The 16,446-nt window shown below is 48.4% G+C and overlaps 1 protein-coding gene across 1 annotated transcript; it reads right to left on the reverse strand.

Moving 5' to 3' along the window:
- Positions 1-216: 216 nt before the first annotated feature.
- TIMM17A (translocase of inner mitochondrial membrane 17A) lies at positions 217-11,017 on the reverse strand. Its single transcript, XM_041422676.1, has 6 exons — positions 10,922-11,017; positions 6,332-6,431; positions 4,878-4,941; positions 3,991-4,119; positions 3,338-3,448; positions 217-561 (listed from the first exon to the last, which is right to left on the reverse strand). The coding sequence occupies exons 1-6, from the start codon at positions 10,945-10,947 to the stop codon at positions 491-493; spliced, it is 501 nt and encodes a 166-aa protein (XP_041278610.1). The 5' UTR covers positions 10,948-11,017; the 3' UTR covers positions 217-490.
- Positions 11,018-16,446: the final 5,429 nt, after the last annotated feature.

Consider the following 16,446-nt stretch of genomic DNA (forward strand, 5'->3'; position numbering starts at 1 on the left):
GAGCAGATGTGGTAACTGCTCAGGCCAAGATCTGAGATGAAAAGCAGGAGGCTGTGCTGGCAGCAGGTGCAATGCTTCCCCCTCCAGCCCCATAACCTAAATCTAACAGGGAAGAGGCTACATTCCAGCTGCATTCACTGCAGGCGCAACATCCCAGAGGAGACTCCAAGACTTTCACTCCAGTCTGTGTCCAAAGGATGACAAGACTCCATTTGGTCCTTGTCTCAAACTTCCTTGTATTCTACCAGACATGTGTAACATTACAGCAATGGAATATATCAGGAATAAATAGATTTTCTTTTCTAAAAGTTCTCCTGAGCAGTTTGACGTTGAGAAATGCTGCAGGTCCTCCTGGCACGGTGTGTAAGGAACAACCACTGGTGTAAGTACAAACCCCCTCCACATCCTCCAGGTGGGACCACTCAGGAACAGGGAAGGAAGAGAAAGAGGAGGAGGAGGAAGAGGAGCAGGAGGAGGTGCTTGGGGACCATCATTGATACTGTCGGTAGTCACTGAATGGAGGTGGCTGGAGCTGGGATGGATCCTCTGACAACTGTGGGCCTGGAGGAGGGACAGGGGAAAAGGCAAATAAATACCAAAATGCAGGAGATTCTTCCTATTAACAGAACTCACAGCTGGTTTGTTTATATAAATCCCTCTTAAAATGAATCATAAACCCTGGAATTGTTTGGGTTTCATAAAAAAAAAAAAAAAGCAAAAAACCAAACCCTTTTCATAAAAAATTTCAAAAATTGCATAGAATCAAAAACTGGTTGGGCTTGGAAAAGACCTTAAAGCTTATCCAATTCTACTCCCTGCCATGGCAAGGACACTTTCCACTAGTGTCCAGGTTGCTCCAAGCCCCATACAACCTGGCCTTGGACATTTCCAGGCATGGGGCAGCCACAGCTTCTCTGGAAAACCTGGGCCAGGGGCTCACCACCCTCACAGGGAAGAATTTCTTCCCAATATCCCACCTCACCCTGCCTTCTGGCAGTGGGAAGCCATTCCCCCTTGTCCTGTCCCTCCAGGACCCTGTCCAAAACCTCTTTTCAGCTCTCTTTTAGGAAAAGTATGCTGCTCAAGCTGCTCCAAAGACAAACCACTTCTCTCAGAGTTTCATAGAATCCATGGAATTGTGGAATGATTTGGGTTGTCGCAACTGGTGGGTGAACCACCAGGGGAGGGACTATGTTAGATCTGTTATTTGCAAATAGAGATGGGTTGGTGACAGATGTGGTGGTTGGAGGCCACTTGGGGCACAGTGATAATGTAATTATAAAATTCTCAATATTTGGTGAAGTCAAGAGGAACATTAATAAGACTTTTACACTGGATTTTTGGAGGGCAGACTTTGGCCTATTCAGGAGACTTATTCAGAGAGTTCCTCAGGAAGTCTTCCTTAAAAATAAAGGAGTTCAGGAAGGGTGGGCATGCTTCAAAATGGAGATCTTGAGGGCACAGGAACAGACTGTCCCTGTGTGTCAAAAGACAAGTCAGCAAGGCAAACATCCAGCCTGGACAGGCAAGGAGATTTTGAAGGAACTCAGGAACTAAAAAAGGATGTATTATCTTTGGAAGGAGGGTCCAGTTTCTCAGGTGGTATTTAAGAGGGCTGCTAGAGTATGTAAGAAAAAAATTAGGGATGCTAAAGCTCAGTTTGAACTTAAAATGGTGACTTTTGTAAAGGATAATCTGTCCAAAACCTCTTTTCAGCTCTCTTTTAGGAAAAGTATGCTGCTCAAGCTGCTCCAAAGACAAACCACTTCTCTCAGAGTTTCATAGAATCCATGGAATTGTGGAATGATTTGGGTTGTCGCAGCTGGTGGGTGAACCACCAGGGGATGGACTATGTTAGATCTGTTATTTGCAAATAGAGATGGGTTGGTGACAGATGTGGTGGTTGGAGGCCACTTGGGGCACAGTGATAATGTAATTATAAAATTCTCAATATTTGGTGAAGTCAAGAGGAACATTAATAAGACTTTTACACTGGATTTTTGGAGGGCAGACTTTGGCCTATTCAGGAGACTTATTCAGAGAGTTCCTCAGGAAGTCTTCCTTAAAAATAAAGGAGTTCAGGAAGGGTGGGCATGCTTCAAAATGGAGATCTTGAGGGCACAGGAACAGACTGTCCCTGTGTGTCAAAAGACAAGTCAGCAAGGCAAACATCCAGCCTGGACAGGCAAGGAGATTTTGAAGGAACTCAGGAACTAAAAAAGGATGTATTATCTTTGGAAGGAGGGTCCAGTTTCTCAGGTGGTATTTAAGAGGGCTGCTAGAGTATGTAAGAAAAAAATTAGGGATGCTAAAGCTCAGTTTGAACTTAAAATGGTGACTTTTGTAAAGGATAATAAAAAATGGTTTTATAAATATATTAGTGGTAAAAGGAAGAGTAAGACTAACCTTTGTTCTTTATTAGATGCAGAAGGGAACTTAGTAACTGCAAATGAGGAGAGGGCAGAGGTGCTTAACGCCTTTGTCTGTTTTTAGTGAGAAGACTTGCCTTCTGTCCTCTTGGGTTGCTCGATCATATCAGGGAGCAGAATGGTCCCCCCATTATCCAAGAGGAGTCAGCCAGAGAACTGCTGAGCTGCTTGGATATTCATAAATCCATGGGACCAGATGGGATCCACCCCTGGGTGATGAGGGAGCTGGCAGATGAGTTTGCCAAGCCACTCTCCATCATTTACCAACAGCCCTGGCTCACTGGTGCTGGTGTCCAGTCACCAGTGGCGTCCCTCAGGGCTCTGTGCTGGGGCCAGCTCTGTTCAATATTTTTATTGATGATATGGATGAGGGAATTGAGTCTTTCATTAGTAAATCTGCAGATGACACTAAGCTAGGATTGTGTGTCCATTTGTTAGAAGGTAGGAAGGCTCTGCAGAGAAACTTGGAATGGTTGAATGGATGGGCTGAGTCTAACAGGATGAAGTTCAGTAAGTCCAAGTGCCAAGTCTGCATTTTGGCCACAGTAACTCCCTGCAGTGTTATAGGCTGGGGACAGTGTAGCTGGACAGGCAGATAGGGACCTGGGGGTATGGGTTGACAGCCGGCTGAACATGAGCCAGCAGTGTGCCCTGGTGACTACTTCCCAAGGAACTCTCTGAATAAGTCTCCTGAATAGGGATAGCAGGGACATCCCTGCTCTCAGCCATGCCACCTCCCATCTCCCAGCGGGAGATAATCTCATGCCATCAGCACCTGCAGCTCCTCCTTGGCTTTCCAGAGCCTCAGGAGCTGGCAGGGCAGTGCAGATTCACTCTAGGATAAGATGACTGCCAGGGGCACATCAGCAAAGCAAATCCTTGTGACACATCCTCTGCTGGCTCCTTACCATTTGGGAATTGTGTGGAGGCAAATCTTGTCAGCAGAATGCCAGCTCCTTCGATCAGGGCCAGGAGAATTCCCCCCATCGCAGCAGATCCAACCATGGCAACAGGGCCATCTGGAAATGAAAAGCACAAACCAACACTTAATTTCTTTGCTGTGTGTTAGAATCCATTGAATCCCAGGATGGTTTGGGCTGGAAGGGACCCTGAAGATCATTTCGTTCCACCCTACCTGCCATGGGCAGGGACACCTTCCACTATCCCAGGTTGCTTCAAGCCCTATCCAACGTGGCCTTGAACACTTCTAGGGATGGGACAGCCACAGCTGCTCTGGGTAACCTGTGTCGGGGCCTCACCACCCTCTGTGTGCCTTAACCTCTCCTAAAACAGACTCAGAGCAGTAATTTTGCATCCATTAAGCTGCATTAAGGGATAATTACTGGGCAACTCCCCCCTGTCCTCCCTTTAAGGAACACTGGAAACATTTGGGAGCCTGATTATTACTTTCCTAAGCACAGGGAAAAAGTTTTAGATTATTTTTCAGCATCTGAGACAGCAAATTCCAATCAGGGTGTCACAGACTGTTGCTTTGCCATAACAATGAGAACTGTACATTTAGAGAATAGGAGATTTTCAACTAATGTCCCCAGTTTCTTACTTCTTGCAGCTAAAATGGCTCCAGTCAGGGCTCCACTCGTGATGGAATTCCAGGGATCTTCCTTCCCTCTCATTCTGACCATACTGCAGTCAATCATGGAGAAGAGACCTCCCCAGACAGCAAAGCTCCCTGTTCCAAATCAAACCAAAGCCACTTTGGAGAGAGCAGAGAAGCCAGTTATGCTGCACAACAGATGCTGTGGTGTTACTGTGCTCCCTTTCAGACATGAAGTAAATTCAAACTCATGAAGAGCCAAATACAGGTTAAAATCAATGCAGGGAAATTTCCAACTTGACATGTCATCATTCCCCTCTTCCCCATTTTACATATGATCTCACTAATCTACAATTAACTACAGAAAATTTATCAAACTGTGATTAAAATGGAACTTTCATCCTAACAAAGTCGGATTAGCTAAGGGAACTTCCAGATTTATCCCTTTTTAACATACTTCCTTACAGACAATGATGCAGAGTCATGTCACACCTCACAACTCACCCAACCCTGCTCCTGTGGCCTCAGGAGCTTGGCATCCTACAGCACATGCATGAACACCCCCAAGTTCTATTTTTCATCCAAGCTGGATCACTTCTTGTAATGAGCTAGTTTTATCTTAACCCTCTCCACATCATGAAGAGGCTCCAGGGAACTCTGCTGTTTAAGATATGACCAGTTATTACAGCTGGCTTATCACTCCAGAAACACAGACTGTTTCTCCCCAACCAAACCCATTTTGGATATATCAGAACTGTATTTACCCGTTGCTTGGGCTAACAAACCTGCTGAAACTCAGCGCAGGTGTCGGTGCAGCTGCACCATGTTACATTCCCAAACTCTGTTATCTAACAACAGTCAATTCTGTGCAACAAACCCCCAAAATTCATTACCTCCCAGTTGTGGAGCTCTGGTTTTAATAGCCGTCAAACTGCCCCGCAGCCGGTGGTTTACACCCTAAAATAGGAGAATTCAGTCAAAATAAAACAGTAAAATCTTACAGCCAAGCTGAGTCTGTATTGCAAAACCCTGCCACAGGCCCAACACATTTCTGAGCCCCCTCAGCAGCTGTAAGGAGCTGGGACAAAGTGTACTTTACACCTATTTCACTATTTATCACTCCCATACAATATTCTGTCAGGTACAGATGGGAATTGCAGTCACCAGGCAGGAAACAATCTGGGTTCACAGTCTGAGTGGGACTGAAGGAGACATGACAGTAACATTTTATCAGGATAAGCAGTGATTTTTCACATGTATAATTTTTCTTCCCAGCTGCTGGACAATTCCACTGGCTGTCCTATGTTTAGTCATTCCTGTAGGTGCAATTGTAAGTGTCTTTGTAGTCAAGAGAAGCAAAGTCATGCTGAGCCTTCCAGAGTCCAATACTCAACATGTCACCCAGACCCCACAGAACAGTTACACGTTCTCCCACACTTTAACACAGTTTAAAGAATATCCACCAAGTTTTATTTTTGTTACAATCACTCAGAAGTGGGGATAGGTATATTTAGCAAGTCCTACGCAAAATTAAGACTCTAATTAAGCACATAGTCCTTTGCAAGTGAAGTGTCTGCAGGATCTGACTAGTTTGGAAACATTTATTAAACCCACCTCAAACCAACAGCTTATTGTCAGACTAACATCAAAAACACCTTATCTGTGAAGTCAGAGAAATTTTAAAACTAATGTTCAAGCAGCAATTGAATCTTAATTTATCAAATGTCTCTGCAATGGGTTTATAGCCAAAATTTTGCAGCAGATATCCCAAAGTGAAAACCGACTTGTATGAGCAAAACTTCCTTCCATGTTTACTCACTCCTGCATTGAAACCAAGTCTCAGCATTAAAAAATTGAGCTAATAAAAATGGCAAAAATTAAAAAGAGATTAATTAAAGAAAAATATACCCTTTAATATAAATCTGAAGGAGAAAAAGATTCTTTCTTTGAGTCGTTCCATGTTTTAAAAGAAAGGGAAAGGCCAGGCGAGGAAGGAGAGCCTAGGCTTCATGTCCCTCCATGGAGACAGAACCACAGGCAGATGGATCTTTCCTGCTGCACTTCCTCATCCTGAGGGAAATGTTCATCAGTTAGGGAGGAACAAGTGACCAGTGTCCCACTGCGGCCACCAGAGCAAACGGGGAAGCAGCAATTTTATCCCAAAAGATGAACCCCCATCGATTCTGAACCAGGACAGATTCTCATGGTCTGGATTAACAGTGTAGAGGTCTTTAATCAGCCCTGCTCCCTGCACAGGGATTTGTTCTCCTTCCCCTTCACTGCCACACTCCCTGGGGAAGGACAGTGGAGGCAAGACTGCAATGCACCTTCAGAGGATTTTACTCACCACTGGGGAATTTCGGAAGCCTTTGATAGCCTGGAAAATGCCCCCTCCTATGGCCCCCATGGTGAAGGCCCCTCCACAGTCATCCACTATCCTCCAGGGACTGGAAAGAAAAATAGAGATGAAAATATTAAATCCCATCATGTTAAACCATGTAAGCAGTGGGATGGAGGCAGCACTGGTATAACTGGGGTGAAGATTGAGCCTGGTGGCTATACCATCTCACATCCAGCTAACTGAGCAGGCAGCAACAAAAAAATCAAGAATATTACAGCAAAACAGACTCAACCTTTGCCAGAGCCTCCTGGCCTACTTCCCCGGAGTGAGAAGTACCAAATATACAGAAATGCCTGAACTCTCACACAAGGCAAGAGACATACTTCTACCATGGAAAACTCCTGTAGAATTCCAGCTCTGCCCTACACTATTTACATAGTGTCAATAGCTTTAAATTCCCTGACCTCATTCTTCTCTTGACCTACAAAGAACTTAGGCCCAGATTCCATGAGACGCAGCTCCCAGGTAGCACAAAACACTTTTTATTGAATCACTCGTCCTTTTCATTAGTTCTGCTTATTTAAGTGAGACTTCAAAGTCATCTTTGCTGAGCTGGAAAGGTTTTTCCTGATGCATCCTGGATCTCTGAAGTCCATTCAAACAAAAGAGAGATCCCCTCAGAGGTATAGCATCCACAATTCCTACTCCAGTACCACAGAGCAGCCAGGAAAGCCTTGCAAGGTTTAGAACCTTGCATAAAACCTTCCTGCAGCCCAGGCTGTCAGTACCTGCCAAGGGACACTTATTTACAGGTTCAGAACCTCTGCCAAGAACTGGAGCCTTGCAACCCTAAACCAAACTCCTGAATTAGGTGAGCTTTAAGATGCCATTAACTTCTGCTGTCACTGTGGGTAATTTCAGAGCACAGAATAACAAAGTTGTTTGGTTTCTTTCCTCTTGTATCTAGATCTTCCAGCCAAGCACTCAGGTGATTTAACTCCTACACTGCCAATCATCAGAAAATGCAAAAGTCAGCCTACAACAGCATGCAGGTCACAAATCTGAGCACCATGGCAAGCTCAGTGTTTCTGTCAGGCAGGAGCATCAATAAGCACTTCCAATTTCACTTGTAATGTCATGTTTCTGTTCCTGAGGATCCCCTACAGCTTCCAGCTCCTGCACATGAGGACATCAACCCTGACCTGCTACTTCCCCATCTTACAGACCTCCTCTAGCAAGGGGTGACAAACCCCCCTCACTGGGCTGCAGGCTTTGCCACAAGGTGTTTTCTTCCTGGAGAAAGTATCTCTATTTTTCAGTCCCTCCCTGAGTGTTCTCCCAGACTCCTCATGTTCACAACCTACTTCCAAACCTCCTCCTCCACAGCCAGCCCTGCTCCCTACAAAGAGAACTCCTGCGTGCACAGGTCACACTCAAGGTTGGCTTTGCTTTTGTACCTTGCATTGCTGGGTTGCTCCCAAGGCACCAGGACCCCACCCAAGTGTCACCACTGAATGTCCCCAGTGACAGCTACATCCAGGTCCCAAACCCACGAGGCCTCACGAAGCAGGGGGGTGTATTTTATCCTCCATCACCTCCTGTTTGTCTGCCGTGCCTGCATATGGTCTCATCTTATCTCATTACAACTCCCTCAGCCAACATTCAATAATTCAACAGTTTGTTTTCCTTCCACTTTTTCCTGCATCAGGAAAAGGTTCCAGGCACACTCTTGTCAAAGATGCCAAGATGAAAAGCAACTCACTTCATTTTTCTCAGGGATTTTTTTGTTGTTTTGTTCTTACAAATCCTGTGCAGATTTTTATCTCCTCTGCTATGAATAACACATCCCAAACCTCTTCCTTTGTTAACTCTCTGAGAGTGATCTCGTTAAAAGGCTTTTTGGAAATCTAAATGGATTATGTAAAGTGGGCTTCCCTTATCCATAAAGTCAAGGAATTCCAATCTGCAAATCATGGCTGCTTTTTTCTTGAAGCCTTGTTAATGAGATCCCAATCAGGGAATGCTTCCCTCTTTAACCTCATTAACTGTTACCTTCAGGGTTCCTAATTTTCCTTTTAAACTACTCTCCAAACTTTTCTGAGCAGCTTTTAAATGAGAGAACATCTTTGATCCCAGCAGAGCCAGCATGTGTCAGCTTCCCCAAACTCCCTCAGAGTTTATGCAAAATACCCCCAGCCCTGGCACCGTCTGACCTCATAAAGAATTGGAGAAGAAAAGAGATTATTCCATTGTTAATCTGGCACTTATCTACAAGCAAAGCATTACTGTTAATTGTTTCCCTGACTCAGAAGGGAGCCCTGCCTATACGGAAATGACACGTGGATGAGGTTGGGTTCCTGCTCCTGATGGCACCAGAAATTTCTCAAAGATGAGGAGAGCAGAGGCAAGACTTCACTTTTCCCAGGGCTACGGGACAGCCACACACCAGCTTTGGCAGCCTGGGAGAGGGGTGAGTCCTCCCTCCAAGTCCCATGGCATCCTGCAGCTTTCCTGAAGGCTGGGTAACCACTGGAATTAGAGGCCACCACAGTTTAAATTAACAAAGGGGCATTTTCTCTGTGCCAATGGTTCATAGGGACCCAGCCTGACTCCAGGATGGCAGCTCCCAAGGGCTGGATAACAGGAGGACCACAGGGTGACCAGCAGCCAAGGGGCCAGAACAGTGGGGTACACCAACAGCCCCACATGGCTTGGCAGCAGAACATCCCAACTGCGCAGCATTAAGGACACAGCTTCATGCTGTGCCTGGGGAGGGTCAGGAGATATCAGAGGAATTTCTCAACAGAAAGAACTGTCAGGCATCAGAAGGGACTGCCTAGGGAGGTGGTGGAATCCCCATCCCTGGAGGTGTTCAAGGAATGAATGGACATGGCACTCAGTGCTCTGGTCTGGTTCACAAGGTGGGGTCACAGGTTGACAATGGGTCACAGGTGGGATATGATAGTCTGACAGGTCTTTTCCAACCTAAGTAATTCTGGGATTACCTGGAGCCCACAGCAATCTATTAATAAATACTATTTACTGTGCTCATGTCCCAGATGTTTTGCTGTGAAAAGGCAGGGGTGATGTCTGGACAAACTTAATACATATCAGCAGAGCAATCTGCAAAGTTTGGTAAAAGCCTCATGAACAGTTGCAGGTCTCTGTCTGCAAAGGTGAGCAGAATCTCAGACTGGTTTGGGCTGGAAGAGACCTGGAAGCTCATCCTATTCCTCCCCCTGCCATGGGCAGGGACACCTTCCACCATCCCACATTGCTCCAAGCCCCAGTGTCCAACATGGCCTTGGACACTGCCAGGGATGGGGCAGCCACAGCTTCTCTGAGCAACCTGAGCCAAGGCCTCATGACACAAGGAAGAATTTTTTCCCACTATCCCATCTAACCTTGCCCTCTGGCAGTGGGAAGCCATTCCCCTCTGTCCTGCCTGTGACTCCAGGCCCTTGTCCCAAGTCCCTCACCGTGATGAGAAACTCTGCCCATGATTCAGTAACCCTGCACCTGAGCTTGCATTTAATCCTTTTACTACTACAAATACAACATTTGACTCGCAACCAAATGTGGCTTGGTAGGTCTAGAAAGACAGTGCTGAACCGTGACAGGATTCAGACACTGCCAGCTTGGCATGGAGGGGGCCAGGCTAGGCTTATGGAAATGGAGAGGGAGAGGGCAGAGCCACGGGAGGTGTGAGGGGAGCCTGGGGGGGCCAAGGATGAGGGAAGACTTGGGGACTGAGGGGAGGCTGAAGATGAATTAAGGATGAAAGAAAGCTGAGGTGGGGTGTGGGAGATGCTGAGAGTGAGGTGGGCCGTAGATGAAAGCAAGGCTGAGATAGGAGACTGAGATAGAAGATGGTGGCACTGAGAATCGGGATGGCTTTGGATGAGAGGGAAGACTGAGGATGGGGGGACTGAGATGGCGGGTGAGGATGAAGGGGGGATTGAGGATTGGAGGGGCTGTACATCGCGGGGAGACATGAGGCGAGCTGAGAATGAGGAGCGACTGAGGATGGATGATTTGAGATGGGGAGTGGAGGAGGACGGGGGCAGCCTGGGGGGGATGAGGAAGGGACCGAGAATGTGAGGAGCTGAGGACAAGGGGGAATTGAGGACAGGGAAGCCGATGATGGGGGACTTAGAATGAGGAGGCACTAAGGATAAGGGAAGGCTTGGGACGGAGGCAAGGTTGCGAGTAAGGGGCTGCTGAAGGACCGAACGTGGGACCGTCAGCGCCGGGCCCGCCGCCCCCGGAGGCGCATTAGCCGTGCAGGTCGCAGGACCCCGCCGGCTCCTCGCCGCTCCGGGGGGCCGCGCGGGGCTCGGCAGCGGAGGGCCCTGGCTGCCCAGGCTCCGAACGCGCCCCGCGGCACGACCGGCACGGCCTCCCCCGCCTCCCTCACGGGGCCCCACCAAGGTCAACCCCGCCCCCCCCGACCGGGAGCGGCAGCGGAGCGCGCCCGCACCGCTCCCCCGCCCCTTCCCGGCGCTCGCAGATCCCGATCCCCATCCCCCTCCCCATTCCCGATCCCGATCCCGATCCCGATCCCGATCCCCGATCCCCGATCCCCGATCCCCTCACCAGGGCTCGCGAGCGTACTCCTCCATCTTGCCCGGCCCCACCACCTCCCCGCGCGCGATTGGTTGCGGCGGCCCCGAGCCGGCCAATGGCAGTGGAGGGCGGGACTAGGCTCGTAGTAGGGACGTATCTGCGCGTGCGCCATGCCCTGGCCCCGCCCCCGGCGCTGATTGACAGGCGCTGTGACGTAGTGGGTTGTTGCCCAGCCGTGAGGAGCGAACTCTCAGAGCGAGGGATGTGTTGGGTGGGATGGGCCTTAAATTCCATCCAGGGCCGCGCCTCGCTACGGGCAAGGACACTTTCCACTATTCCAGGGCGCTCCAAGCTCCGGCCATCCTGACATTGGACGTTTCCAGGCATAGGGCAGCCCCAGCTTCTCTGGGCAACCTGGGCCAGGGCCTTACCATCCTCACAGGGAGAGGAATTCCTTCCCAATACCCCATCTAACCCTTTGTCAGTGGGAAGCTCTTTGTCCTGTCACTCCCGGCCTTTGTCCAAAGTCCCTCTCCAGCTCTTTTAGAAACAGGACTTGTGCAAGTTGCTCCAAGGACAAACCACTCTGCTCTAAATCAAGGAGTGGTTTGGGTTTGAAGGGACCTTAAATCTCATCCCATTCCAACCCCTACCATGGACAGGGACATCTTCCACTAGACCAGGTTGCTTCCAGCCTGTCCAACCTGGCCTAGAATGTCAGGGTCCAAGCCCATGTCATTCCAGATGCTGCTGCATGAGCTGGGCTGACCTCACACATCCCAGGGCATGTTCTTGTGGTCCTGCATGTATCTGGGAGCTGGCACTTGACATCCCTATCAGCAGGTCAGTTTCCTGGGCAGGCAGAGCTGGAATCCAGAGAACAGTGTCTGTGCCGGCAGAAAATTTCCGGGCAGCTTGCAAAGCTCTCTGCACAAGATGAGGGTGTTCCCTCTTGTCCCATCACTTGTTCCCTGGAATCAGCTCTACCTCCACCTGGCTCCATCCTCCTGTCAGGGGGCTGTGGAGAGCCAGAAGGTCCCCCCTTAACCTCCTTTTCTGCCTTGGAGCCTTGCCCAACCCAGTGGTTTGCAGCCTCTCTAAGTTGTAAATTACTTATTCTTTTCCACTCCTAATTTAACAGTACACACTCTGCTCTCCTGTAAGGGCAGCAAATCATTCAGTAGCAAAAACTGAATGCAAACCAGGTTGTTCTCCAGTGACTTAATTGTTTTAATAAGTAATGGTCTGAAACACCACAAAGAAGCTAGAATGCTCCACCTGCTGTGTTGGGTTTTGATGCTTTAAAAGACTGCTACTGTTTCACGAACAGGTGTGTTTGGCCTCATTTTAGGTGGGGGAGTAGAGGTCATGCAATTTTGGAGATTCCTGGGAATCTCCAGGTATTGTGGTATTGTTGTTTCTGCTTTGGCCAAGAAGGGGAGATGGGAAAAGCAGGAAATATTGGCCTCTCTCAGCCACTGGAGCAACTCTCCCTACTCCTGTGTCCTCTGGCACTGCTGTGACTTCATCCCCCTGTGCAGGGCAGTGGTGAGGCAACACCTCCAATCATGGGGTCAGCTCTGGGCCCCTCAGTTCAGGAAGGACATTGAGGGGCTGGAGCGTGTTTAGGGAAGGGAACAGAGCTGGGGAAGGGCTTGAGAACCAGGAGTGGCTGAGGGAGCTGGGGGGCTCAGCCTGGAGAGAAGGAGGCTCAGGGGGGACCTGCTGGTTCTGCACAACTCCTGACAGGATGGGGGAGGTGTCAGGCATCAGGCTCTGCTGCCAGGGGACAAGGGTCAGGTCAAGAGGAAACGGCCTTAAGCTGGGCCAGGGGAGGTTCACTTTGGATACTGGAGAAAATGTCTTCCTGGAAAGGTTGGTCAGGCACTGGCACAGCTGCCCAGGACAGTGGTGTAATCACCATCCCTGGAGGGATTTAAAAAACATTTGGATGTGGCGCTTGGGGACATGGGCTAATCGTGGCCTTGGCAGTGCTGGGGGAACTTACAGGGCTTTTCCAAACTCAACAATTCCATTATGTTGTGACTGATCTGACCCTTCTCAGGGTGGCAATCCTTTGCTGTAGCCCTTATTCTATCCCCTAAAGAGTGGTAGATTAATTAAGTCAGGCTGAATGGTCATTCTGGTCCCACCTTTCACAAGCTGTAGGAAAGCTGGTGAAACATGGTGAGTCCATGAGGTGCAGGACCTTCTGCATCACCCAAGGGACCTGGTGCCACCCTCAGGCAGGCTCATGGAAGATATCCAAGGGGCTTTCAGGTATTTCTGAGTTTTCCCACAGCCAGGATTTGGTTAGTTTCCCAAAATATATCGCCTTCTCCACTCTTGCTCTCATGTAAGCATGTGTTTGGAGAGAAGGTTTTGGATAAAGATGCATTAGGTTTGGGAGAGAAGCGATTTCTCTGACTGGCCACAAGACACCCACCGCCTGTTGTGGCCAGGAGGGAAAGGTCACTCTTCAGTGAACAACTTAGAAAATTATAAAAATATCAGTTTTCAGCCTCTCCTTCTGCAGGCTCTGAAGGAAAGAGAAATATAACAGGCTAGAAAAATCCATTCAAAGTTCAGTTGTCTTTATCAGCTAATAGGGAAGAATAAAGGCAGATGGATGGTCCCAGGTGGCGAAGAGAGAGGTGGGGGCACGGAAAGCTTTCTCAGCTCTACCAGAGTTTGTAAATGTACCTGGAAAAGCTGCTTAATCTGACTCTGTCTCTGTCCCTCCCCTCTAATGCTTGTTGTAGTGCTTCAAAGCCAGTGGTTTGGAAATACTCATTAGTGCCCTCAAGGAGTTGTTTGCTACGGAGATGGGACCCCAATAAATCGAGGAGTAATGGATTCAGAGCTGCCAAGAGCTTCTGTGTGCCAAGCTACACAGCATGCCAGTGCTCTGAACCACACAGGGCCTGGACCATCTCTCTGATGATGAGAGCCTGCAGGAGCTGGGCCTTGTGAGTCCAGAGAACACTGAGAGGGGATCCCATCAATCCAGACAAATACCTCCAAAGGGTGTCAGAGGATAGTGCCAGACTCTTTTTAGTGCTGTCTAATGACAGGATGAGAAGCAGTGGCCATAAACTAAACCCCAAGAAGTTCCACCTCAACATGAGGAAGAGCTTCTTTGCATGGAGGAGGGCAGAGCACTGGAACAGCTGCCCAGGGAGGGTGTGAAGTCTCCTTCTCTGGAGATACCCCAAACCCACCTGGAAGTGTTCCTGTGTCACCAGGTGACCCTGTCTGGGCAAGGGACCCAGACTGGATGATCTCCAGACAATTCTGGGGTTCTGTGATTCTGTACATCACTATTCCACACTGTGGTGGCTGGAACCAGCTCCAGAGCATGGCCCAAGGGTTCACAAACACATCCCCACTACCAGTTGTTGGTGGCCCACAAAGGACCAGTCAGTGCAGACATATCCAGAGCTTCTCTAATGCTGAGGTGAAAACGCAAACTTTTTTCTACTGTTTTCTTTCTACAGCCCCAAGAACCCTGTGGAATATGGTCTAACAGAACTGTGCCAATATCCCAGTTAAAAAGGACTGTGTCACAGCCAGCATAAGTCACAGTGAGACATCCAGTCTGAACCATGACAAGTTTGGGCTGTCCCCTGTTCTCTCCCTGATTTTCTGCTAATGTAGGAATATTTCCCCACAAAATTATGCTCTGTGCTACCTCTGCTTGGCTCTGCAGTGCACGGGAGGAGTGCACAGAAGTTGTGGATTCCTAGATCAGGAAAGGATGGGTAATGCTTCAGGAGAAACTTGGAGTCTCCCAGGCCATATTCACAGCTTCTTAGGGAATTTGGTGTGCGGTACCTCTTGTGATTCTATCACAAGAATCAAGGTTCAGGAATGACAAAATAGAGATTTTATCAAGGTGTTGATAGTGATTATATTATGTAGAAGACCTATTTACAACATGGGAAAGTTTGAAACAGTTTACTACGAAGGAAAAGCAGGCAGAGAAAATTCCAGATTTCCCTTTTAAGTAGAAGGATTCTTTCTCAGGCTTAGCATTGCAGATTGTCCCTGGGGCTGTCTACATGTCCTGTCCTTTGAGCCAGGGGTGGCACACCTGGGAATGCTTGGATTGTTCCAAGAAGAGGCCGACACAAAGATGTGATTCCTCACTACCTTTCTGTTGTGTGCTTTCCAGTAGGGAAATTAGCTTCCAGTTTGTTGCTCACCTCTTACAAGCACTTGATGACTGTGCAAAACAATATCAAGGAAATACTGGAGGGGTGGACATTTATAGAATAGCATAATGGACTTGCATAGGTTGGAAAAGCCTACTAAGATCATCAAGTCCAACTATTGCCCCAGGACTACCACTAAACCATTAAATTGCTCCAAGGGATGGGGACTCCACCACTGCCTTGGGCAGCTGTGCCAAGGCTGAGAAATCCTTTCAGGGAAGAAGTTTTCCCAATATCCAACCTAAACCTCTGCTGGTGCAACTTGAGGCCATTTCCTTTTGTCTTGTCTCTTGTTCCCTGGGGGAAGAGCCTGACACCCACCTAGGTCCACCCTCCTCTCCGTTAATTTCTTCCACCCAGACTCTGTAACTCAAATTTCTCTTCCAAAACACACAGTGTTAAAACATGTCCAGCCTTTTATCCTGAAAAGGGACCAGACAGGACCTTAGAGAGATTCAGGGCTGTATTAAGGTGGAACAAACAAGACACTTATTTGGCTTCTTCAAAAGATGGCACCAAATGGACACCAAAGACTAAATTCACTGTGGTTTCTGTTGCCCTCAGCACTGTCACAGTTGTGGCAGTGTTGAGGAAGGAGAGTTAAAGAAGATGGAGAGGAACTTTTCATCAGGAACTGGAGGGACAGGACAAGGAGGAATGGTTTCCCACTGCCAGAGGGCAGGGTTACATGGGATACAGGGAGGAAATTGTTCCCTGTGAGGGTGGGCAGGCCCTGGCATAGGGTGCCCAGAGAAGCTGTGGCTGCCCCTGGATCCCTGGAAGTGTCCAAGGTCAGGCTGGATGGGGCTTGGAGCAACTGGGAGTGGAAGGTGTCCCTGCCTATAGTAGGGGCTGGAACATGGTGAGCTTTAAGGTCCTTTCCAACCCAAACCATTCCATGATTCTGTGTGTGAGGCCATCTGGGGAAGAGAATGGCTGTGTCCCTCCTAGTGCAAGCAAGCACCAAGACCCTCTGGTTGCAGGATCAGGGAAACAGAAGTGAGGGAGATGGAATTCACCACAGCAATGTTTAAGTTTGTGCACTTAGAAACTAAAACCAACAAGTTCTTCTACAACCTGGAAAAAATCTCAGCCATGCTGGTGAATCATAGGAAGGATATGAGCAGAACCTGGGCACTGCAGTGCTGGAGATAAAGGAAATTCTGGAATGCACCAAGAATGTATATTTCCTGTTAGGATGGGGAATGTCTAGTTTGTCACTAGGAGACTCACCTGGAGCACCCAGTGCCTGTGTGCAGGGTGGGATTTGGCCAGGAAGACAGGTAGAGGAGGTGATTAGGCTGAGAAAAATCCTAGGGGAGCTTGTTTTGTCAAAAAGCA

Source organism: Onychostruthus taczanowskii, unplaced genomic scaffold, assembly GCF_017590055.1.
Source record: "Onychostruthus taczanowskii isolate IOZ18803 unplaced genomic scaffold, ASM1759005v1 scaffold74, whole genome shotgun sequence".
NCBI lineage: Eukaryota > Metazoa > Chordata > Aves > Passeriformes > Passeridae > Onychostruthus > Onychostruthus taczanowskii.

Bases quoted from the DNA above. Each gene is read 5' to 3' on its own strand.
- TIMM17A (XM_041422676.1), bottom strand. From the start codon at position 10,947: ATGGAGGAGTACGCTCGCGAGCCCTG. The intron at 6,432-10,921 runs GTGAGGGGATCG...TTTTCTTTCCAG, and splicing joins GAGTACGCTCGCGAGCCCTG to TCCCTGGAGGATAGTGGATG. The intron at 3,449-3,990 runs GTAAGAAACTGG...TTTCATTTCCAG, and splicing joins AGCCATTTTAGCTGCAAGAA to ATGGCCCTGTTGCCATGGTT.